A 25,047-nucleotide genomic window follows, 5' to 3' on the forward strand; every position below is an offset into this window, starting at 1 on the left:
ATAATATAGTCTAATATCTCTATCTGCTTATCTGCCTATGTACTAGAGTCCCACTAATGTGCTTAAGAGTTGGATTAGGGGTGCCTAGGTGGCTCAGTAGGTTAAGGATCGAACTCTTGACTTCTGCTCAGGTCAGAATCTTGTGGTTTGGGGGAGAGAGAGACCTGAGTAGGGCTCTGTGCTGACAGTACTGAGTCTGCTTGGGATTCTCTCTCTCCCTCTCTCTCTCTGCCCCTCCCCTGCTTGCATGCTCGTGCACGCTCTCTCTTCAAATAAATAAACATTTTTAAAAAAGAGTTGCATTAAGGGCCATAGAATTCCTAAAAGATTACATCCTACTAGTTAAGTACCATCAATTTGATTAGTGACATACAAATAAGCCACTAACCTCTAAGAACTCTATTCTTTTAAACATTTGCAAGATAATGCAGCCTTGGGGCACCTGGGTAGCTGGCTCAGTTGGTTAAGCACCTGACTCTTGATTTCAGCTCGGGTCATGACCTTGAAGATCATGAGCTTGAGCCCTGCATCCTGCTCCATGCTGACAGCGTGGAGCCTGCTTGGGATTCTCTCTCTCTCCCTCTCTCTCTGCCCCTCCTCTGCTCATGTTCTCTTTCTCACTCTCTCAAAGTAAATAAATAAGCTTAGAAAAAAGATAATGCAGCCTTTGTTAAGCAAGGTTTTCTTCTTAGGAGTAGGTTAACATATGTTCCAATATTTAGTTTATGTTGGTGAGAGAAAATCAGCTAATTACACTTCTGCTGTTTGCTTATTGATCTTACTTATTATTAAGTGAAAACAAGAAATATTGCTTGTTATTTTTATACCCCTGTGCATTTGCTCATGTTACTTCTGTCTGGCATGCCCTTTCCACATCACTTGTCATGTACTATTGCCCTTATTCATTTACTCTCCTAAGTCCTTAAAGAAAAATGACCAGGTCTTTTATAAATTCACTCATTTATCTATTCGATAAAGATTTAGCTATGTGCCAGCTCTGTGGAATACAGCAGTGATAAAATCAGACGAAAATCCCTGCCTTCCTGGAACTTATATAGACATGATATAACAAATGACTAAAACATATTGTCAGCTGGGTGGCAGTAAGTGCTAAAGAAGTGGGATAGGGTGTTGGAAGGATGGAGTTGCAATTTTTAATAAGGCAGCCAAGGAAAGTTTGGCTAATGCAACAACTGAGCAAAAAGACCTGAAAGAGGTGAGGGCAAACCTCCCCAAAGAAATCTGGGGATAGAGTGTTCCAGAAAGAGGGACTAGCAAGCATAAAGTCACTAAAATGGGAGTATTCTACATAATTCTAGATTTGAAGAAGAGCCAGAAAGGGGCCTATGTGGCTGGAGTAGAATAACATGAATAATAACCTTGTTTATCTTGATATCCCTAGGTTTTAATACTGTGTCTGAAACATATTAGGAATGAACAATTTTGATGAATTAATGAATATTTTAATGATAATGTAAAAAAAAAAGGTCAATGTTTCACAAAACCTGAATTGTGCTAAATCCAGTTACTTTTTTAACAAAAATGTTTTCTTTGGTTGTCCTATCTTTAGTTTTGTCATTGGTATGACTTTTATTCAGGTTGTAGGTACATTCAGGATGTCATGTTGCAATATATTATAATCTTCTCTTTGCGCTTCTTCCTATTACTTATAAACAACTGTAACCTACAGTGAATACAGACACTGGAAAATGCTAGCAAACATTGTTGGATGGCATTCTTATAACATTCGGATCTCTTAGCAAATTAATAGTGCTACTTAGAATCACTTAAAGAATTTGCCAGTTTATGGAGTGACTTGTCTTCCAAAACTTATTTCTCAGAACATCACTCATAAAATGTGTATAAAGTGTACCATGTGCATGATCTTATTAACATTTATTGTATTTGCAAAATGACTCACTGTTAGCAGCAGATGGGGCCATGAACACATGTACACCAAGGCAACCACCACCAGCAAGACTGATTAGCTCTTGACCACTTTTTGCCTGATTGTTCCTTTCCCTGGGTCACTTTGGACCCCAGGTGTTAGCATTTCCTGCTATGGCTTTTTTTTTTTTAAAGCAAAAACAAAAAATTTTTTTATGTTTTATTTATTTTTGAGAGACAGACAGAGACAGAGACAGAGCACGAGTGGGGGAGGGGCAGAGATAGAGGGAGACACAGAATCCGAAGCAGGCTCCAGTCCTTGAGCTGTCAGCACAGAGCCCGATGTGGGGCTTGGACCCACAGACCATGAGATCATGACCTGAGCTGAAATCGGATGCTTAACCAACTGAGCCACCCAGGCAACCCCCTGCTATTGTTTTTAACTTGTCAGTGGATCCCTTTGAATCAATAATCTCTCCAAATTGGTTGTTAATCTTTTATACTGATTAAGTTTTTATTCTAATTATGATATTTTATGTCTTCCCAATTTCTCTGCTGATTTCTTCTTGAGATTCAGAAAAACATATTCAGGGGCGCCTGGGTGGCTTGGTCGGTTAAGCGTCCGACTTCGGCTCAGGTCACGATCTCACGGTCTGTGAGTTCGAGCCCCGCATCGGGCTCTGTGCTGACAGCTCAGAGCCTGGAGCCTGTTTCAGATTCTGTGTCTCCCTCTCTCTCTGCCCCTCCCCTGTTCATGCTCTGTCTCTCTCTGTCTCAAAAATAAATAAACGTTAACAAAAAATTAAAAATAAGTGTTTAAAAAAAAAAAGAAAAACATATTCATTTCCCTACAGTTCCCAAGAAATGCTTGAAGGGAAACACCAACTGTAAAAGATTTATTTTCTCAAAGTTGCCAGATCCTGATAGTTTTGGAGTTTTCACAGAACCCTCAAGAAATCAAATGTTGTCAAGTGTCAATGCCCTTCAGCTGGAGGCTGAAATCAGGAAGTCAGCTATAGTAAACCCAGTTGTATTTATTTCTTGTTGCAACAAGGAAGAATACACACCATGGGGAACCATGGGCTGGCTCAGTAAGAAGATGTTCAGAAAACACCTATTACAGAATTTGGGCTTTGGTTGGTGACTTGAGGTAGAGTCTGAAGAAACAGGGACTTGTCCTCAATTGGATGCTATCAGAAAGCCAGGACAATTCCATGATTGGGCATCTCAATAAATCTTATCTATAGGGAGAGAAGACTAACATGAGAATAAAGCTATAGTTTGTAAAGAAGTAATAATCATTCATTTTGGCCAATAGAAAGGGTGTTTGGTATTTTGTGGGGCAGAGTGATATTGTTTTTGTCTGTATTTAGACAAGTTTATGAAGTGTTTTGTTTTGTCTTATTTTATCATGCTTTTACAATGATACCTTGTCCAAGGTTGATATTTCATGAGGTTATTTGTATCTATAGGAGAATAATACGGCTTAACTGTGAGTGTCAGGCCAGCTTCTGAATGTCAGGGACTCTTCATGTTTTTTCCTTTTCATACGTTATTTTAAAAAGTTTTTTTTTTAAGTTTATTTATTTATTTTGAGTGAGAGATAGGGGCAGAGGGAGAGGGAGAGAGAGAATCCTGAGTAGACAGCGCAGAGCCTGATGCAAGGCTTGAACTCGTGAACCATGAGACCATAACCTGAGCAGAAATTAAGAGTCGGATGCTTAACTGACTGAGCCACCCTGGCACCCCTTTCACGTTATTTTTTATCTTTTCATTCAAATACAGTGTACATACAGAAAAGTATACATTTTAAGTGAGCTTTGATAAAGCGAACACACCGGTGTAACCAGGGTTCAGTTCAAGACTAAAAGTCTTTTGACTTTTAACACCACAGAATAGTTTTTCAGGCTTTTGAGCTTTTTATGAATGGAAGCATATGAGCTCTTTTGTGTCAGCCTTCTTGGGTTCTACATTATGAGATTTATTCGTGTGTTGTATGTTACTGTAGTTCATTTTTGCTGCTAAGTAGTACTCCATTGTGTAAGCACACTACAGTTTTATTCGACTGTTGGTGGACATTTGGGAGTCTCCAGTTTGGAGCAGTATAGAAATAATGGTGCCATGAATGTTCCGGTACATGTATTTTGGTGGACACATGTATGCATTCTTGCCGGGTAAAAGTGGAATTGCTGTATGCTTATATTCATAAAAGAGTTTTGCCTGCTTTAGTCCCATGTTATTTAAACTGCTGTTGAATACAGAAAAAGATGAAACTTGACTTTTTCCATGATTCTCTACTTACTAGTTGTGCACCTTAGGCACGTTATTCAATGACTCTGCTGATTTCCTATGTGCAGAGTGGAAATAACTGTACCTACCTTTAGTAGTAAGGATTAAGTACCTTAAACAAGAAGGGATTCAATGAGTTATTATTATTATCACTTTTTAATTGTAAGAATTTGTTCTTGGCCATCCCTTGCTTGGGTTGAGTGCCTTGAGAGCAAGAGACTGACAGTGGCACATTCTAGATGCTCAAAGAATATTTGTTGAATCCTGACCAAAGCCTTCACAACTTCCTGTCTTTTCTTTCTTCTCTCACCTGTCTTTATCCCATGTCCACCTGCATAAAGTCTAACCCCAAATGGTCGATAACCACTTTTTTTTTTTTTTTTTTTTTTTTTTGAGAGAGAGCGAGAGAGAGAGCACATGTGAGTGGGGAAGAGGGGCAGAGGGAGAATGGGATCTTAAGCAGGCTCCAAGCTTGTGGAGCTGGTGGAGGGACTTGATCCCACGACCATTGTATCGTGACCTGAGTGGGAATCAAGAATGGGATGCTCAACGGACTGAGCCACCCAACTATCCCAATAACCGCTCCTTAGAACACTTTCTTTGTACCAAATCTGATGGTGCTTATTACATTGTTTTGAGTACTAAATGAACAATGTTTTCGTTTTTGTTTTACAACACTTGGGATATAATAACTACTAAGTAAAAGTTAATTGTTATCATCAGGTTAGGTTTTGTGTAGTTTTGTGTAAGTTCCTTTAGGGCAGAACTGTGTCTCAGTTTTTGGTTTCACTTTAGTGTCTTCAAAGCACAGTGGCAAAGGCTGTCAGAGAAGACAAGTGCTAATGGCGGGGAGGGAGATGGGGCGTCCCAGTACCACCCAGGGAAGTGGGGCGTCCCACGGGCGTGCAAAGCGAGGCAGAGAGGAGTGGGTCGACCAATTAGTCACGCGATTTAGGCGGTGAAGGCCCCAGCTCCCAAATTTTCACTCATTATTCAAGTTAGAGCTAAGTTCTCAAGCAACAGATGTTTGTGCAGGGATCGGAGGCCAGTTTGGGGACGCCCGGGTCACACACCCCTGGAGGCGGGTACAGCGGAACCTTCGTCCTCAGCTCCGTGTTTCCGCGACTCCGCTCCCATCGCTACACTACCAAATAGTCTGCCTCCTTCCCCACTCCCGATGGCCTATGCCGAGAACAGGTTCCAGACTTTGTGACTAGCAATTTCAACAAAACGATTAACAGACATCCCGATGATCGAGGACAGTTTCTCCGAGCACCGTATCTCTAGCGCGCCCCCGCGAGTTCCCCTTAGCGGAGGGCGCCCAACGCAAGAACGCCCGCCCTTGCGGGTCCAACGCCGAGACCGCCTCCGCGTCTAGCCCCGCGCGCGTGCTCGGACGCGTGCTCAGGCGCGTACGCCGCCCCGTCCTGCCCCGCCTCGCGCGCACGCCGCCCCGCCCCGCCCGGCGCGCACGCCTCCCGGCCATCGCCGCCTGCCGCCCTTCCTCCCCGATCTCTCAGCTGCGCAGCCCCCAGACTCGCTCGCCGGTGGAGGGACCCGGGACGAGCCAGAGCGCGCTGTTAGCCTGAGGAAGCCGGGGGAGACCCGCTGGGCCGGGCAGAGCCGTCAAGAATAGCGGAGCCTGCCCCGCACGCCCGGGAGCGAAGTGAGAGCGAGGCAGAGTTACGTGAGGCAGCGCAGAGTAAGTGGGCTCGGGTCCGACTCGAGGTCGGGCTCGGGACCGAGACTGGTGGGCCAGGCCCCCGAGCCGGCGTTACCCCCGGTCTGAGGAGCACCGAGCGGACACAGAGGGACGGACCGAGCAAGGACTCATGGCCTCGCCATTCCTGCCCGCGGGGGCCACCACGGGCGACAGCGGCGGCGAGCTGAGCTCGGGGGACGACTCCGGTGATGTAGAATCCCTTCAGAGCCCCGAGACCGAGGCGTCCGGGAGTCTGACCGAGCTCTTTGAGAAGGCTGCAGCGCACCTCCAAGGCCTGGTTCAAGTGGCCAGCAGGGAGCAGCTCTTGTACCTGTATGCCAGGTACAAGCAGGTAAAGTCCCAGGGAAGGGGTGGGTGCGGGAGAGCCATAGGAGACCTCTTTCCTCCAAAAACTAATAGTAATGGCTAGGTTTAAGTGTGTGTGTGTGTGTGTGTGTGTGTGTGTGTGTGTGTGTGTGTGTTTAATCATCTATTAAGGAATAGCATCATTCTGAATTTGGAAAGGACCGACCTGCTATCCTAGGGATGAAGGTTCACTGGACATTGAATGTCAGTTTTCTACGACTTCTCAGACTTGCACAGTGACCATGCACTTATGCTTTTACCAACTTTAGAAAATGAGGATGAGAAAATAAGATTTATCATTCACTGTTGCTAAGGGTCATATGGAGGTAGTTATGGAAGTAATATGGTCATATGGAAGTGATGTTAAAAAAAATTGTGAGATCCGAGGAAATTATATAATTGTCATAAAAGGGTGATGCAATACAAAATAAAGCATTACCACTTTTATTATTGTGATTTTTAAAGTCCTAAATATATTAGACTTATGTTTTGGCTAAATATGCTTCTCTTAGATACAATTATAAAAATGTTAGAGCTAGTAAACACCAGGTGAAATAATCCCCTTCTTTTGCAGGAAAGGGAAGCCCAAAAAGAGTAGATAACTTGCCTAGGGCCATACAGAAAATCAGAACTAGAACTAGGTTGTAGCTCCTGGACTCTCTCTAAGGTTCTGAACTTTACCTGGAAATAATAATCATAATGTCATGTAAGACATATTTAATTTATCATTCAAAGAATCAAAGGTACCAGAAGTAAAAATAATTAATTGCTTTATCATAATCAACCAATACACAGCATCTTTTATGTGCAAAACACTTGGGTGTTATGCCTTCAGGGAGTGCAAAGAAGAAAACCATGATGGTATTTGCCTTTAAGAGACTTAAAAAGTTACATGAGGCATCTAGATTTAAACATGTGAAAAATTGCTAACAAGAGTTAAATAACATTTTAGGAAGACTCCATCTCTTTGGAACACTGGAAGCAATGACGTTCTGGGTAATAGTCCATTTTATTTTACTAAAAAATTTTCCCCTGTCTTCTGCTTCTTGGTATCTATTTCCTCCTGTTTCCTTTTAGAAAAAATAGTTGAGGGTCCGTCTGTATTCTTCAAGGGAATATGCTGAGTAGAGCATTGATGAATTTTGAAGATTGATGAATTTCAGTTATGAATATCAGTTAAAGTGGTTTGAGAGAGCCGTAGATACGTATGATATAATAGTGTTGAATGAAAATTGCCCCTGAATTGGCCTTGAAATTTGCTTTCTTGCAGAAGTTGTGGATATCTAATTTTTCTTTGGTTATTTACCCTGTCCAAATAACGTTAAAATGAGATGTGCAATGATTTAACAAGAGTTTATTGAACGTTGTCCTAGGACCTTTAACATGTCTGAATAATAATTCTCTGGGCAGTATAAGACTTTTCCTATAAATTCGCTGGAGAACATTCTTTTTCTTTCTAGGACATAACCTTATCTACTGATATTAGAGTCATAATTATTAAATATCTGATTTCTAAGTTACCAGTGAACTGCAGTCACCTGTCAGCTGGTAACGATTCTGTCTCAAGTATACTCCATCCAGATACACTGAAAGAGGTGTAAGGTGTTTAGAAATACTTTGTATCTGGAAATAAAATTTTTCATTATTAGAGAATAAGGTTATGTTTACTTAGGTATGACATTGGGACACAATTTTTATCAATTTCTTATAATTATTTTACTTTTAACAGAATCCTGAGATAGTGTTAAAAATAGCATCTTTGATAGAGTAATAAAGTTGAAATTCCAATATAATTTCTGCATCATGAATCAATTTCTCATGAAACAATTATGTTTTATTTTGGAATAGCACTGTATTTTGTAGGCTGAATGAGGTAAAGTTGTCCCTAGGAAGATGATAAAAATAAGCTGAGCTGTGAATCTTCTTTTCTTGGGCAGAGCCCTAAACTTACCTAACATAGTAGCTCTTTTAGTTTCAGAGAAGCCTGTAGCTCCAAAATCATCTTTTAGTGAAGTTTCAAAAAGATCACACAAATTAACAGTTTTTTGATTCTCTGCATTAGCAGCAAAAGATAACTAATTGACACCTGTGAAAACTCTAGGACAATGAAAATTTCAAACTCCTTTTGGCTTTATTTTATAGGAGCCTTCAGCATGAGCACAGTGAGGATACTCAGCATGTTCTCTTACTTTAACCTGGTCACATGATTCACTGGCATTTGCTATTAGCACCCTTTGTTAAAATATTCTCTTTCAAGGCACTGGATGTATTATATATATCAGAGAGAACAGAGTTTAGATGTTCTTTTAAAATGGTACCTTTTATAACTCTGCTTTATAGCTCATGATTCATTATTTAATCATTTGGAAACTGTTGCTCATCAAGTCCTAAAATCCTGTAGTTTTATTTTTCCAGTCTTTTCTGATCCAGAACTGTTCTTTGAATTTGGGAATACAAAAGCTTCTGTGTCAGAATACAGGGTCAGCTGCTGAACTTTTATTTTCATTGCACATAATGGTGTGGAGGTAGGTGATCTAGAGCTGGTAGGGTGGCTCTGCTTCATGAGATCATCCAGGGGCTTGGTCTTTTTCTGTCCTGTAGTTCTGTCATCCCTCAAGGCAGCAGTTCTCAAATTATGGTCTAGAGATCCCTGAGAATCCCTGAGACTTTCTCAGGAGATCTGTAAGGTCAAAACTATTTTTGTAATAATACTAATACACTGTTTGCTTTTTTTCTATGTGATGAAACTGGTGATGCATCCGTACGAATCAAGGCAGTGGCAGCAAACTATACTAGTAGTCTGGTATTTTTACCACTATGTACTCAGAGTAAAAAAAAAATCCAATTTCACTTAAAAATGTCTTTGATAAAGCAGTAAAAATCATTGATTTTTATTAATATTAATTCTTGAGTAGGAGTCTTTAGTATTGTGTGTGATGAAATGCCGGGTACACCCAAGGCACTTCTGCACACTAAATTATATTGGCTATTTTTGAGGAAAAACACTTGTGTAATTTTTGAGTTGCAAGCTGAGCTATCCAGTTTTTTCATGAAATATCATTTTTCCTTAATAGAACAAGTCACAGATAAACTATGCTTGTTCAAATTTGAGTATTTGGGGGATAGTTTCTTCAAAGTGAATAAAGTGAGCCAGTCACTTTAAGGAAAAAAGCTGTTAGTATTTGTTGGCAATGGTAACATTTGAACCTTCAAGTGAAAATTAGTAGTTTGGAAAATCTGTATCTGCCGTATGAACCAAACAGCTTCCTAATACTTAAAAACTTTTTAATGAGATTAATGGTGACTTTAATGATTGTAAACTTTTGCTTTTGTGTAACAGACTGTGTCAACATTTGGAAGGAATGCACAACTCAGTGAACCATATTTTCCAAATATTGCATGAAATGTTACAAATTGTGAGTAAAAGATCCATTCAAAGTGCAAGTTAGGGCACATGTGTGGCTCGGTTGGATTTCCGACTTTGGCTCAGGTCATGATCTTGTGGTTTGTGGGTTTGAGCCCCACGTCGGGCTCTGTGCTGACAGCTCAGAGCTTGGAGCCTGCTTCAAATTCTGTGTCTCCCTCTCTCTCTGCCCCTCCCTCGCTCACACTCTATCTCTCTCAAAAATAAATAAACGTTAAAAAAAAATTAAAAAAAAAACGAAGTGCAAGTCAGACCAATGGATTTTATTGTAACAGTATGAAAAGTTCATTGATAGGACCTCAGAGTCCCCATTGCATCTAACCTTAAAGAAACTGCCACTTGTTGAGTTTTGGTGTGGTATCAAAGAAGAATATCCAGTTATCTGAAAATGCTACTAAATTCTTCTCTCATTTCTAACAACAAATCTGTGTGAAGCTGCATTTTCTTCATATACTTCAAACAAAGCAACATATTGCAGTAGATTGAATACAGAAATAGATAAGAGAATACAACTGCCTTCTATTAAGGCAGACATTAAAGAGATGTGCAAAATGTAAAACGATGTCACTTTTCTCAATAAAGTTTTTTTGCTTCATATAGTTACTTTTATAAAATTTTGTTATTTTAATGAGTTTATTTTTAAATGCCTTAATGCATATTTTAAGAAGTCTTCTAATTTTTAATATGGTAAATATTGATAGAGACAACTCACATAAAGCTTCTTGGGGTCCTCATTTTCTAAGAGAATAAAGGCATCATGAGACCAAAAAGTTTTATAACTGTTCCCCTTAGATCCTCTTTTCCTGGCCAGAGATGGCTCACCATCACCACATGCATGTTCTAGTGAGGGAGGGCTCAGGGAAAGGGAAGGACAAGCCCCCTTTTCTTTCCTTTTTTTTATGTTTGTTTATTTTTGAGAGAGAGAGGGCAAAGAGGATCCCAAGTGGGCTCTGCGCTGACAGCAGAAAGCCCAATATAGGGCTTGAACTCACAAACCACGAGATCATGACCTGAGCCAAAGTCAGTCGCTTAGCCAACTGAGCCACCCAGCCACCCCATTAAGGAAGATATTTATATCACTTTCACACACATCTCGTCCCTTGAACCTGGGCTTAAGTTGCGTGACCACATGTAATGTTTAGCTGGATGACCAGGTGTCTGGCCAAGATTTCGTGTAGGAGAAATGGAGAATAGATATTGGTATTTGTTTCTGCCACTGGCTGGTGTCTGGATAAAAACCAAAGGTAGTAACTGCAGCTGTTTTTATGATGTGTCATAGTTTCTCTTATGCTTCTAATAATCCATCAGTTTGGGTGATTTTAGAGATGCCAGAACTGAAGCCTAGATTCTATGTGGTATGTAAAGCAAAGTGGTATAGAAAAGGAATATTGGACTTCGGAGTCAAACAGTCCTAAATTAAAATCCTGACTACTAATTCGGGATTTGCTAATATAACGTGTGAACTCCAGCACCCCTCCTCAGTTTTTCTGTACTCATTTATAAAGTGAGTTTGTAATGGCAAACCTAACAGGCAAATGAGTTGTGTGGCCCATTTGACATAACGTGTGAAACTTTTGTTTTATGGTGATCAAGAAATGCAGTTCCTGTTCTCTCACTGTTTCCCCTTTTGGTCCCATTATAAAAGATCTACTCCTGTGTAAAGGTACATTTTAATATTCATCTGAGGGCCATGTGATTGTTAAACAAATGATAGAGATGATTATTGTTATGAATTCAGAGATGGATTAAATCATTGTAGACTGAAAGGGTTCTTACATCTGAACTTTTGAGTGGGACTAAAAGGTGTAGCATTTTGAAAGCTGAAGGAAGAGAAGGCATTTCATGTGAGGGCAATAACATGAGCAAAACAGAATAAAAATCCCTAAAGCAGTGAGTAGATCTGCCTGGTTAGCGAGTAGACCATCAGTTTGATTTTAGCAAAATTCAAGTGTATAAGAGTAATAGTAGATAGTGAGTAGGTCTCTGAGAAGTAGATGGGGTCGGGTTGTGGTATTTAGCATTAGGAAAAACAGATATTTGGTTGAACATGTGCCTGACATATTCATTCCACATTCATCAAGCATTTTTAACAACCTTAGATTAGGCGTTATATAAGGTGCAATGAATGTGTTAGGAATGGTTTCCTAGCGGCTGTGTTCTGACAGAAAGATGAGACTTTACACAAAATTTTCTAATACCAGGTAAAAGTGAAAAGTGCTTTCAGAGATATACAGAATAAATGCTGTGAGAGTTCATCAGAAAGAGAGATTACTTCTGCCAGTGGGAATCAGGGGCTGTATAATGAATTCTACACTTGTGTGAATTTCATTTGTTTATTCACAATGAAAATAATTACTGTATAGTTTTACTACAAATGTTATTTGAGGTTTTACAAATAAGTATTGACCACAAACAAGAAAAGATTATTGTGGAGTAGATAGAATTTATATTGTTGTTGAAAAACCCTTGAAAATTTTTTGCACAGCTTTCAGCATCTATATTTGTACTGATTAGTTTCATAATGGGATACTTTACAAACAGTGTGCTTTATCCTGGAATTTGGGAGAGAGAAAATGCTAATAATGTAATGAGAAGCAGCATAAACAATGTTATGAATTCTGATAAATTATACTATAAATCTTGTTTTTTGCATGTTTAAAAATTCTTCAATAGAATAAATGGTAATAAGGATTACATAATCTGTATTTATAATTTGCCTTACATAATTTGTCTACTAGTTTAGGAATGCCAGTGTTTGTTACCCATGTTTTTTTGTGTATCACAGTGTTAGACAACAGTTGTTTTATGTGGTAAGCCAAAGCAGCCTTTATTTAAAGTTTGTTTTTTGTTTGCTTTTGCGAAGAATGTTAAGTTTTGTTATTTTATATAGATATTTTCTAATCTGTAGTTACTAAGTATACATAATAAATTTGAAAATAAAAAGTTTCTCTGGTATTTCTTTGAAAAATAAGTTCTTGATTTTTTTTCCCCCTCCCTTCAATTAGGTCAAAGTTGGAAATTGTAATACTCCTAAACCAAGCTTCTTTGATTTTGAAGGAAAGCAAAAATGGTAAGAAATTCCTGGAATCTAATGAGGTTGTTGGAAATGGTTTAGGTGTTTAAGAATTAGAAAGTAGTGAGCAGATTAAAGAATTATTTTTATGTTAATCTCTCTGCTATAGACTGTACTAACAACAGGCAATTGGGAGAGAGATTAAAAGAATCCGCTTTTAGCTAAGTATCCTAAAGGATTCTCATACCATGATGTTGCTATATACTTAGTCCACAACAGACATACACTTCTTACATGTGAATAGCTTCTTAGACAGTGACCATGAGAGCTATTCCTTGAGATTTTCCTATCCTGTCATACAGCCCCTAATGGATCACCACTTCTGTCCCCTGGAAGAATCTTTGGAAGAAGGACAGGAGGATGGGAACAGAGAACAGGATAAATCCTCATTTTTACTCCTCACCCCTGCCCCAATTTTATCTTCTCATTTCTATTGCTCTTCTGTTCCTTGCCCTACCCACACCACAGTGAAGACGTGCTTATAATAATCTGTTGGGGAGAAAGTGGGGGGGGGAAGATAGTGAGTCCATTTCTTTCCTGAATCCATAAGAAAAAATTATACCCTCCCCAGTTTTTTTACTTATAATTCAGAAGTTCCTTCTTATCATATGAGGCCTTATTTACTCTTACCTAAGTGAAAAAAGAGCAATCGTGTACAACAGGGACCCTTAGTTACAGAAGGAAGGACTTTGGAGTGTCAGTCTTGGGATTAACAGTATAAAGGATAGGGTTTAAAAAATATATATGGTTGTAGAGAGAAGGGTGCTAGAAAAGGATTCTAACTTTACATTTTAGAGCAGTGCTCCTCAAAATGTGGTCCCTGACAAGTTGCCTCTCTGGACTGTTACCCAGCTGTAAAGAGAGAGATGCAAAGCTTGAACTTAATATAAATCAGTTATGTCATTAAGCCCCTGTTTAGTTCAGCTTTTTTTGGTGTAGGACATTCTCAGTAAAGGAAGCATTGCTTTGATCTCCATTCTGGCAGCATCTTTCTTTGCTAATGATGACAACTAGTTCTCTGACACTTTATTACCGTTGTAGAGAATAGCTGATGAAACTTTTATTGTGAGTTTTTTTGTTTTAACTTAAGAAATTTCATAACTTCAGCATTATTTTTTCCTATATGCTTGCCTATTTTTTCATTGTTTTTAGCAATTTTAAAAAGTTTTGATTTTACAACCACATAATAATTCAAGCAAGAATCATCAGTGGATGCTGAAACCGTTAGATGAAAAACTACTGAGGAGCAGCATTTACACAATTCTGACCCAGCGTTTACTTTTTAATTACAAGGAAGACAACTGGGAGATATTGCTTCTAGGTCTTTAATCTTATCATTGATGATGGGACAAAGTGATGTTATGTGCCCCCTGATGTGATGCATGGTAAAGGACACTCACCTATATATTGCTCTTGCCAAAACATTTAACCTGATTCTAATCATGATTGATCATTTTTGGCAAGAACACTGTAGGTGAGGAAACCTACAGTGAGAGAAATCCAAACTGATAGGTCTTTTATAAAACAACTGGTTTGGACTCTTAAAAAATGTCAATATCATGGAAGACAGAAAAAGATAAAGATACATGAAATCAATGCTATGTGTGAATCTTGATTGGCTCCTGGTCTGGGAGAAGAAATCTATACAGGACATTATTGGGTAATGAGGGAAATCTGAAGGTAGTCTATATATTTATATAATGGTATTGATGTTAAATTTCCTCACTTTGAAATATGCTGATGTATTTAGAGATAGAGTGTTAGGATGTATTCATTTATTGACTCAGGAGAGTCAGTAAAAATAAATTTGGAAAACCTCAGAAAGATGTTACATTCATTATGGGAGCAGGAAGGTGGTAAAAACCTGTGGCACTGAATTGTGTTTTATGCTGGATCAGTGGATCTACTTCCTGGTTGGAAGCAGAACTGGGAGGACAAAACCAAGAAAGAGCCTGTCTTGGCAGCTTGAAGAAAAAAGAAGAAAAGGATGACCCAGAAGGGGGCACAGGATTAAAATATTACTCTTGGTATTTATATTGCAAGTAGTCCCTACCTTTTTACTCATTAGAATTCTTATCTCTGTCCTTACCACCCCTCGCTTTGAAGTCCCTGTCTCAGGACCCACTACTAGCAGCTTACAGATGAGATAACAGCAGAAGGGAAAGGTGTATTTCTCACAGCTTAAATAAGAAGTTTGAAGTATTATCCCAGGAAATATTGTTTCTTGTGCTGATTAGTTCCTATGTTACTGAAATGCTATAAGCACAGTTAATTCAAAAGGTGGAAACTACTTTTATTGGTCTGTAGATCATACATTCTCAATAGGGATGAAAGGTGGGTTTGGGGGAGTTATAAAATCTTGGATATTCTAGTGGTTTGTGGTCTTCCAAAATTCAATTGTTATACAATGTATCTGTGTTACTAAAATTTCATGGGGGAGGGTGATTAGGAAAAAATGTTTAAAAAGGCTCCTTAGGTGGTGGGATATAAGGTGTGCATTGGTATAGACCAAGGTAAATGCAAAAAGAGACCTACTCATCTATGGCTTGTTAGATCTATATCCCACATCCTTAAAATGTGTATGCCAGTTTTTTAATACTAAAAAGGAATGTGCTGTTTGCATTATTTCCATAGTTAATGATAGGTCATTTTGGATATTCTTTACTGTAGGGAAGCATGGAAAGCACTTGGTGATTCAAGCCCCAGTCAAGCAATGCAGGAATACATTGCAGTAGTTAAGAAATTAGATCCAGGTTGGAATCCTCAGGTAAGATTTGATGATTGTAAATAATGCTTTCCAAAAACATGATCTTCGTCTCTCAAAGAAAGGTTTAAAACCAAGTGTAGGCTTAAGTAACATTTTTAAAGTTTTATTTTCTTAAAAGATTGTAAAGTTATTATAATATTTGCTTGTCTCAAAATGCTGTTCTTGAATGTTAACATAACCAGCTACTGATTCTGAGAACTCCTCTGAATTATAGAGAATTTTTAAAAGTATAATCATAATTTCAATTTTGTAAAAACTCCATTCATGTCAGAATTTGAAAGAGTTTAACATGAGATAATCATTATCTTGAGAAATGGTAGGTTTCTCTTGGATTTTTTTTATGAACACTTTCTGTACATGTACAAAATGCTTTTTGATGGGGATAAAATGTGTGTAAGACATGCTTTCTGCCATTGTATAGTTTAAAGTATATTATAGAAGATAAAACATAACAAAATATGATTATAGTATAAAACAGTAGTAATATGAGTGCTAGGGAATCCCGTGGAAAGAGATTACTTTGGACCTTGGGGGTGTTGGATGTTGTTCACTTAAGCGTATGCTTTTTTCCTGGTAACTTATTGGAGAACATCTAGAAAGAACTTAATAACAGTGGGGTTGCTATTTTATTTGAAAAAAATTTTAAAAACATGGTTGACAGGTGTTTTAGTGGAATAAAGATTACTTTGGTATCATGTAAAAAATTCAAATTGAGAGGTTCCTGGGTGGCTCAGTGGGTTGTGCCTGACTCTTGATTTCAGTTCTGGTCATGATCTCATGGTTCGTGAGTTCAAGCCTGCATCAGGCTCTGCACTGACAGTGTGGGGCCTGCTTAGGATTCTGTCTCTCTCTTTTTCTCTGCCCTTCCTCTGCTCATACTCTTTCTCCAAAATAAATAAGCTTAAAAAAATGCAAATTATTACTTTTTATTAATAATGCTTAGACAAAACATTTCAGTAATGAATGAATACAGCGATTTTCAGATTTTTTTGGTAATAATTGATTTCATTGGTACACATGTTTTACCAGTTTGAAGGAAGTTTGTTCTATTAATTATGGAATCCTGCTTAAATTTTTTTTTTTTAGTGTTTATTTATTTTTGAGAGACAGAGTGTGAGTGGGGGAGGGACAGGGAGAGAGGAAGACACAGAATCTGAAGCAGGCTCCAGGCTCTGAGCTGTCCATGCAGTTTGATGCAGGGCTAGAACTCACAAACCATGAGATCATGACCTCAGCCGAAGTCGGATACTTAACCGACTGAGCCACCCAGGCGCCCCAGTCATGGAATCTTAAAATGTCTTAAAGATTATATCTTATGACATAAAAAAATCTATCTTAATTGTGACTATAGACAGGGAGAGATAACCAGCTTAGGGTATCTTTGATGATACGACTGGCTTTTTGAAGTCATTGAAACATTTCCTGATGTTTTTGATGTGCGTGAATATTCATTTTCAGAAATATTCCATTTTGTTAATATCTTTTATAAAACAAGTTTGCATACAAATACATATCATAGAGGTCCTAAGGACTTCATATCTGAAATTCAGTGGTCAATATAGGTGCCCCTCTGAGCTGAACTCAGCCTGAACACATATGGCACAATGTTTAAAAAGCAAAACAAGGAGGGTGTGCCTGGGTGGCTCAGTTGGTTAAGCATGCTACTCTTGGTTTCAGCTTAGGTCAGGATCTCACAGTTCGTGGGTTTAAACCCCACATTGGACTCTGCTCTAACAGTGCCAAGCTTGCTTGGGATCCTGTCTCTCCCTCTTTCTCTGCCCCTCCCCCACTTGTGCTTGCTTTCTCTTTCAAAATAAGTAAACATTTAAAAATACATAAATAAAAAGCAAAAAAAAACCTTGAGTTTGAATGCATTTTGGTGAGTACTTGTCAGTCACTGTGGTCTTAGTTCTTCCCTGTTGATTTTACTTGACTGTTTCTGATGGCTGGCCCATGTAGACATTTGAGTTTAGAACTTCTTTTTTTTTTTTTTAATGTTTATTTATTGTGAGAGAGAGAGAAAGCACAAGCAGAGGATGGGCAGAGGGAGAGAGAGAGAGAATCCCAAGCAGGCTTCATGTTCTGACGTGGGGCTTGGTCTCATGACCATGAGATCATGACCTGAGCCCAAATCAAGAGTCAGACGCTTATATACATTGGAATACTACTTGGCAATGAGAAAGAATGAAATCTGGCCATTTGTAGCAACGTGGATGGAACTGGAGAGTGTTATGCTAAGTGAAATAAGTCAGGCAGAGAAAGACAGATACCATATGTTTTCACTCATATATGGATTCTGAGAAACTCAACAGAAGACCAGGGAGGAGGGGAAGGGGTAAAAAAAGTTACAGAGCGGGAAGGAGGGAAACCAAAGAGACTCTTAAATACTGAAAACAAACTGAGAGTTGATGGGGGGGGGGGGGATAGGGGGAGGGGAAAGTGGGTGATGGGCATTGAGGAGGCACCTGTGGGATGAGCACTGGGTGTTGTATGGAAACCAGTTTGACAATAAATTTCATAAAAAAAAGAGATGCTTAATCAACTCAACCACCTAGGTGCCCTTGAGTTTATAACTTCTGGTAAATGACAAAAATTATGATTTCTTACCTTCAGTACCTTAATTACTACTAAATAAAGTTGTGTTAACTCTCACTCTTACAAATGGTTACAGAGTCCATGTGGTTAGATAATTCTTCCTTATGGAAATTTAAACAGGCAGTAAGGATGCTTTTTAAAAATATCTGAGGGGCGCCTGGGTGGCTCAGTCAGTTGGGCGTCCGACTTCAGCTCAGGTCACAATCTTGCTGTCCGTGAGTTCGAGCCCCACGTCAGGCTCTGGGCTGATGGCTCAGAGCCTGGAGCCTGCTTCCGATTCTGTGTCTCCCTCTCTCTGTGCCCCTCCCCCGTTCATGCTCTTTCTCTCTCTGTCTCAAAAATAAATAAACGTTAAAAAAAAAAATTAAAAAAAATAAAAAATAAAAAAGTAAAAATATCTGAATCTCAGGGCACCTGGGTAGCTCAGTCAATTAAGCACGTGACTTCGGCTCAGGTCATGATCTCGTGGTTCAGGGGTTTGAGCCCCACGTTGGGCTCTTTTGCTGTTGGCACAGAGCCGCTTCAGATCCTCGGTCCTCCTCTCTCTCTACCCCTCTCCTGCTCTCTCTCTCTTAAAAATAAACATTTAAGAAAAAAAATCCAAATCTCACCTATTGAACATAAACTTGAATAAACCAAGCAGAATCAAAGGTACTTTCAAATAAAGATCATTCTTCAATACATTGTTCTAAAAATATTTTGACATCCATAATCTAGTTGTAAAGAGGAATTTTATGTTTTGTTTACATTTTTTTAATATTTGAGAGAGGAGGAGAGAGAGCACATGGGTGGGGGAGGGGCAGAGAGAGAGAGGGAGAGAGAGTCCCAAGTAGGTGCCATGCTGTCATCACAGAACCTGATGTGGGGCTTGATCTCATGAACTGTGAGATCATGACTAGAGCCGAAATCAAGAGCTGGACGCTTAATCGACTGAGCCACCCAGGTGCCCTGTTTACATTTTTGTTTTTTATTTAAGCACTCTGAGCTGGTCCCCTTTGACACAGCTGTTTTCCCCTTTCTTTTTGATACGAAGTTGATCATAACTGAAATCTCAAGACATTTGGTATTCATTCATTATCTTTTAGGTTAAAGAAATCATTTTCTTTTGATACTAGTTTCTGCAAACAAATAATAATGCCTCTCATTGCTGAATGTGCTAAGCTCTTTATATGTATCATCCTTTGAAATCTTCATGAGAATCTTAAAAATTAGATTAGAAACTATTATTGTCTTCATTTTAAAAATGAGGAAATTTAGGGATGTCTGGGTGGCTCAGTGTAAGTGTCTCTCTCCCTCTCTACCCTTCTCCTGCTCTTGCTTTCCCTCTCTCTCTCTTAAATAAATAAACTTAAAAAAAAAAAAAGGGGCAGCTGGGTGGCTCAATTGGTTAAGTATCTGACTATTGATTTCAGCTCAGGTCATGATCTCGCAGTTGGTGAGATCAAGCCCTGTGTGGGGCTCTGTGCTGACAGCACTGAGCTTGCTTGGAATTCTCAGTTTCCCTCTCTTTTTCCCCTTTACACGTGCTTTCTCTCTCTTTCTCTCTCTCTCAAAATAAGTAAACTTTAAAAAAATAGAATAAAATAAAAATGAGGAAATTCAGGCACAGTGACTTAGTATCTTATCCAAGATTAGCCAGCTAAAAAATGATGGTGCTGTGATACGCACTTTTATGTATAGGAGTCCAGAGCTCCCACTCTTCACCACTCTGCTATCTGTTCTGTAGCTGACATTTTATATTTACATGTATTTACACACATATATATTTGTGTATATATATAAAATGTATATATTGCATGTAAACTTACGGATGTGTATATGCATGAAAAATTCAAATAAAAGCAGCTACTGATTTAATCAAAGCTCCATGGAGTGAAGTATAAAATGAAGTATGGAATGAGCAATGCTTTAAAATGTAAACCCTTGAGGGGCGCCTGGGTGTTTCAGTCAGTTAAGTGTCCAACACTTGGTATCAGCTCAGGTCATGATCTCATGGTTCATGAGTTCAGGCTCTGTGTTGAGCTCTTTGCTGGTGGCGTGGAGCCTGCTTGGGATTCTCTCTCCTCTCTCTGACCGTCTCCTGCTTGCTCTCAAAACAAATAAACATTAAAAAATGTAAACCCTTGACTATGTTTTCTGTTATGTTTCATCTTATCTCAAGAATGTGCTGTTGAATGTCTAATCAAGGCAATTCTTTTGCCTTATTTGGTTTTTTGCCAGGGAAGAAGGGTGAGTTTTTATTTTGGTATAAATTATTATTTTTTTGACAAATAAAAATTATATATATTTAAGGTGTATTTGATATATGTATACAGTGTGAAATGATTATCACAAACTAATTAATGTATTCATCACCTCTCATAGTTACCATTTGTGTGTGTGTGCTGAGAACACTTCGTATTTATTCTCTTTAGCAGATTTCAAATATATAATACATTAACACTATATTAACTAGTAATGGTATGTTATTAACTAATGTATACTTGATATAATTAAAACAATTTTTTAAATATTTATTTTTGTGAGAGAGAGAGAGAGAGTATGAGCAGGGGAGGGGCAGAGAGAGAGAGGGAGACACAGAATCCGAAGCAGGCTCCAGGCTCTGAGATGTCAGCACAGAGCCCAATACAGGGCTCAAACCCATGAACTATGAACTCATGACCTGAGCTGAAGTTGGATGCTCAACTGACTGAGCCACCCAGGTGCCCCGATAAAATTTTTTTTTAAAGTTTCAGCAATAGTACAAAGAACTTTTGGACAGTCTTTATTTAGATACACCAGTTATTTATGTTTGCTTTAGCATTCTATTTACATGCATACACTCAAAATTTTTCTGAACCATTTTAGACTTTACCACTAAATACTTCATTATTTCTTAGAACAAGGACTTTCTCTTCTATAACTACACCATAATTATAAAAATTGGGACTTTTTTGGTGTTATGAGTTCTTTTGAAATTGCCTTTTTTTAAAATCCCTGGCCTCAGAGTCCCTGTGGGGCATTGTACACACACCCATACACCCACACACACCCACACACGCACTAACTGTATATACTTAAGGTACATACCATGATTTGATATACATATAGTGAAATGGTTACTACAGCCAAACTAATCAATATATCCTTTCCCATATAGTTTTTTTTTTTTTTTGGTAATGAGAGTACCAGATACTTACTCTTTTAGCATATTTCTAGTATTCAGTACGGTATTGTTTATTGAAGTCATCATGCCTTTATGTTAATTTATTTTATTTTTTTTTTAAAGCTCCATATCCAATGTGGGGCTTGAACTAATGACCCCAGGATCAAGAGTTGCATGCTCTACTCGCTGAGCCAGTCAGGCACCCCTATCATGCCTGTATATTAGGTCTTTAGATGTATTCATCCTATACAGCTGCAACTTTATACCCTTTGACTAACATCTCCCCATCTCCCATTTCCTACCAGCCCATTAGTAATCACCTACTCTACTCGCTGCTTCTTTGAGTTTGACTTTTTAATTTCCTCAGATTCTGCATATAAGTGAGATCATACAATATTTGTCTTTGATTTATTTCACTTGGCATAATATCTTCCAGGTTCATCTATATTGTCACAAATGGGAGTATTTCCTTCTTTCTCATGGCTGAATAATATTCCATTGTTTACATATAACACATCTTTTTTTTTTTGCCTTTTTAAAATTTTTTGTTTATTTTGGGGAGAGAGAGAAAGAGAGAACGAGCATGTGCACGAGAAAGGAGGACAGAGGATCCAAAGCAGGCTCTCTACTGAAAGTGCGGGGCTTGAACTCACAAACTGTGAGGTCATGACGTGAACTGAAATTGGGTCAGGTGCTTAACCAACTGAACTACCCAAGCTCTTTATCCATCTTCTGTATCTATTCATCCATAGGTAGACACTTGGGTTGTTTCTGTATCTTGGCTGTTGTGAATTATGCTGCAGCAAACATGGGAGTGCCAATATCTCTTCAAGATTCTCATTTCATTTCTTCTAGATGTAGGGTGGAATTACTAGATTGTATGAGGGTTCTATTTCTAATTTTTTGAGAAATCTCAATGCTGTTTCCTGTCTTGGCTGTACCAATTTTCATTCTGGTCAACAGGATGCAGTAGTTCTCTTTTCTCAAAATCAAGAATTTTAACATTAAACTCAGTATCACTGTTGAATCCATAGTCCATATTCAAATTTATCATTTATTTTAAAAATCTGCTTTATAGTTATTTTATTTATTTTTAGAGCGAGCGAGAGAGAGAGAGAGAGAGAGAGAGAGAACATGCACAGACATGCAAGTGGGGAGAAGGGCACAGGGAGAGGGAAAGAGAGAATCCCAAGCAAGCTCCACACTCAGTGCAGAGGCTGATGCAGGGCTTGATCCCATGGCTGTGGGATCATGACCTGAGCCCAGATCAACAGTTGGATGCTCAACCGACTGAGCCACCCAGGTGCCCTCCTTCAAAGTTATTTTGAAACATTCTGATCCATCATCCAGTCCAGGATCATGCACTGCATTTAGTTGTCTCTTTAGTCTCTTTTAGTCTGCAACAGTTACTTAGCTTTTCTTTTTCTTTCTTCATTGTGATAGGTTTGAAGAATATAGGCCAGCTCTTTTGTAGAATGTCCCCAGTTTGGCTTTGTCTGCTGTTTCCTCATAATTAGATTCAGATTATACATTTTTAGGAGGAATACCACAGAATTGTGTCCTCAGTGCATCATACCAGGAGATACTTGATGTTTATTTGTCCCAATATTGGTTATGTTAACTTTGATCACTTGCTTAACATGGTGTCTGCCTGATTTCTCTACTGTAACGTTCCTATTTTTCTCTTTGTAATTAGTGATTTGTGAGGAGATACTTTGAGACTATGTGTCCTTTTCCTAATCAGATTTCATCCACTAGTTTTAACATCCATTAATGATTTTCAACTCCATCATTTCTTCTACATTTATTATTTGGCATTCTGCTGTAAAAGTGGGCTTTCCCTTTTTCTCTATTTATTTACTTATTCATTTTCAAGAACTACGAAAGATCTAGGATTGTACTCTACTTGCAAACTAATAAGTTAGCCTGTTACTGTTTCTTAGATGCTGGCAGAGGTACAAGACTCCTGGGTCTGAGCCAAAGGACTTTATTATTCATGGCATGGCAAACTGCATGAGATTCATTTGATTTGCATTGGTTTCTCACATCCCCCAAGTCCCACAGGGATGATGCAGGTGGGCCTAGATGGATTCCTATATATGCAGTCGGTTGTGCTATATATAGCAAAGGAGCACTGAACTTTTGGGATTCACCACTTTTATAGTAGGTGGAAGCAAGCCTGCTCTTTGTCAGGAGTTGGGAAGACATTACCTCATCCTTGAGGGTTGCTTGCTGCACACACAACCCTGAGAAATGGCCTAGGTAGAGAGTGGTCAGAGCCTGGCCTACTGACAGAGAATGTGCTGATTGCCTCTCCCAGCATTTCATGTATTTATATCAGTACTGTATATACTTAGGGATTTCTGTTTTATTCAGTGAGTTATAATCCATTACTCATCCTTAGTTATTTGGCTACTGGGAGCTCCTTCAAGATGGTTCCTGTGTCCTTTTGATATGTGTCCATCATTCTTTGAGCAGTTTCTTACTTTTTGGCACATGCTGTTATAGGCTATGTTAGTTTCCTAGAATTGCCATAGCAAAGTACCAAACACTGGTACTTTGTAGTTGAAAACAACAGGCATTTATTCTGTCACAGTTCTGGAGGCTAGAGGTCCAAAATCAAGTGTTAGCAGAGCCATGCTATCTTTGAAGGCTGTAGGGAAGAATTCTTCCTTGCTTCTGCCAGCTTCCAGTGGCCGTAGGCGTTCCTTAACTTGTGTCAGCATAACTCCAGTCTCTGCCTGTGTCTTCACATGGCCTTCTTCCCTGCGTGTCTGTATCCAAATTTCCCTTTCCTTTTTCTCACACAGACACCAGTCATTGAATTTGGGGTCCACCTCAGACCTCATCTTAATTGTCCCCCCACCCTGATTTTTGAGGTATAATTGGCATAGAATATCATGTAAATTTAAGATGTAAAACATATTGGCAGAGTTTGGTAAGATGGCAGGGGAGTAGGAGAACCCTAGGCTCACCTTCTCCCACTGATGCAACTAGATAACTATGAAGTCATTCTAAATACCTAAGAAATTGACCTGAAGACTGGCAGAACAAACTTCATAACTAAAGGCAGAAAAGAGGCCATATCCAAGAATGTAGGAAGTACAGAGACGTGGTTTGGAAGCGAAATGTGTTGTGGCCACTGCAGTGGGAAGGGAGCCTTGGTTGCGGAGAAGAGTGAGAAACAGACTAGCACACAGGGGAGCACATGGGGAAAACGAATCTCCATAGCAGTTGGGTTGGAAGGGTTTTAAGAAGGGCTGGATTTCATGAACTCTTGCAACCAGCAGGGCTTAAAGCCTTGACTTTTCAATGTCAGTGGGCTTGGCTTGGGAGAGCCTGTAGGGATTGGGGCTGGTTTTGGAGAGAAAGCAGGACAAACAGCCTGTGGATGTATAGTGTGGAAACAATGATCTGAAGAGCGCCTCTGGCACAGTGGGAAAGTTATTAGCTCATCTCAGAGTGTATGCCAGAGAGGCAGAATTCATGGAGAAATCCCTCCAGGAACAAAGGAACTGGCAGATGCCATTGCCCTCACCTGCCCCACAGCATAAGAACAGAGCCTGTGGGAACCAGCCCATCACCAACACTTGCTACTTAACTTGCTTACACCAAGCCCTTCACCCCATGTTTCGTTGGAACCACCCTTCCCAGTCAGGCTTGTCTCAGTCCCAGGATGGCAGGACCCCTCCCCAAAAGACCAGCCCAGACTGTTGTCCATACCACATCTCCCTTCTGGGAGTTTTGCAGGACCTCAGTTCTGGAGGCAGTGGTGACAGGTCACATTTCACAAGCACAT

The 25,047-nt window shown here is 39.2% G+C and overlaps 1 protein-coding gene across 5 annotated transcripts in view; it reads left to right on the forward strand.

Annotated features, from left to right (window-relative positions):
- Positions 1-5,374: 5,374 nt before the first annotated feature.
- The window catches only part of ACBD6 (acyl-CoA binding domain containing 6), a 204,990-nt gene continuing 185,317 nt past the window's right edge, over positions 5,375-25,047 (forward strand). For 2 of the 5 annotated variants that reach the window (XM_060643807.3, XM_060643809.3), the window contains exons 1-3: positions 5,375-6,230; positions 12,674-12,738; positions 15,412-15,508. In XM_060643807.3, coding sequence (XP_060499790.1) covers positions 6,009-6,230; positions 12,674-12,738; positions 15,412-15,508 — 384 coding nt within the window. In that variant the 5' untranslated portion in view covers positions 5,375-6,008. The remainder of the gene's footprint in view (positions 6,231-12,673; positions 12,739-15,411; positions 15,509-25,047) is intronic. The other 3 variants (XM_060643808.3, XM_060643806.3, XM_060643811.3) reach the window with 3 other exon arrangements.

Source organism: Panthera onca, chromosome F1 (assembly GCF_046562875.1).
Source record: "Panthera onca isolate mPanOnc1 chromosome F1, mPanOnc1 haplotype 2, whole genome shotgun sequence".
Taxonomy (NCBI): domain Eukaryota; kingdom Metazoa; phylum Chordata; class Mammalia; order Carnivora; family Felidae; genus Panthera; species Panthera onca.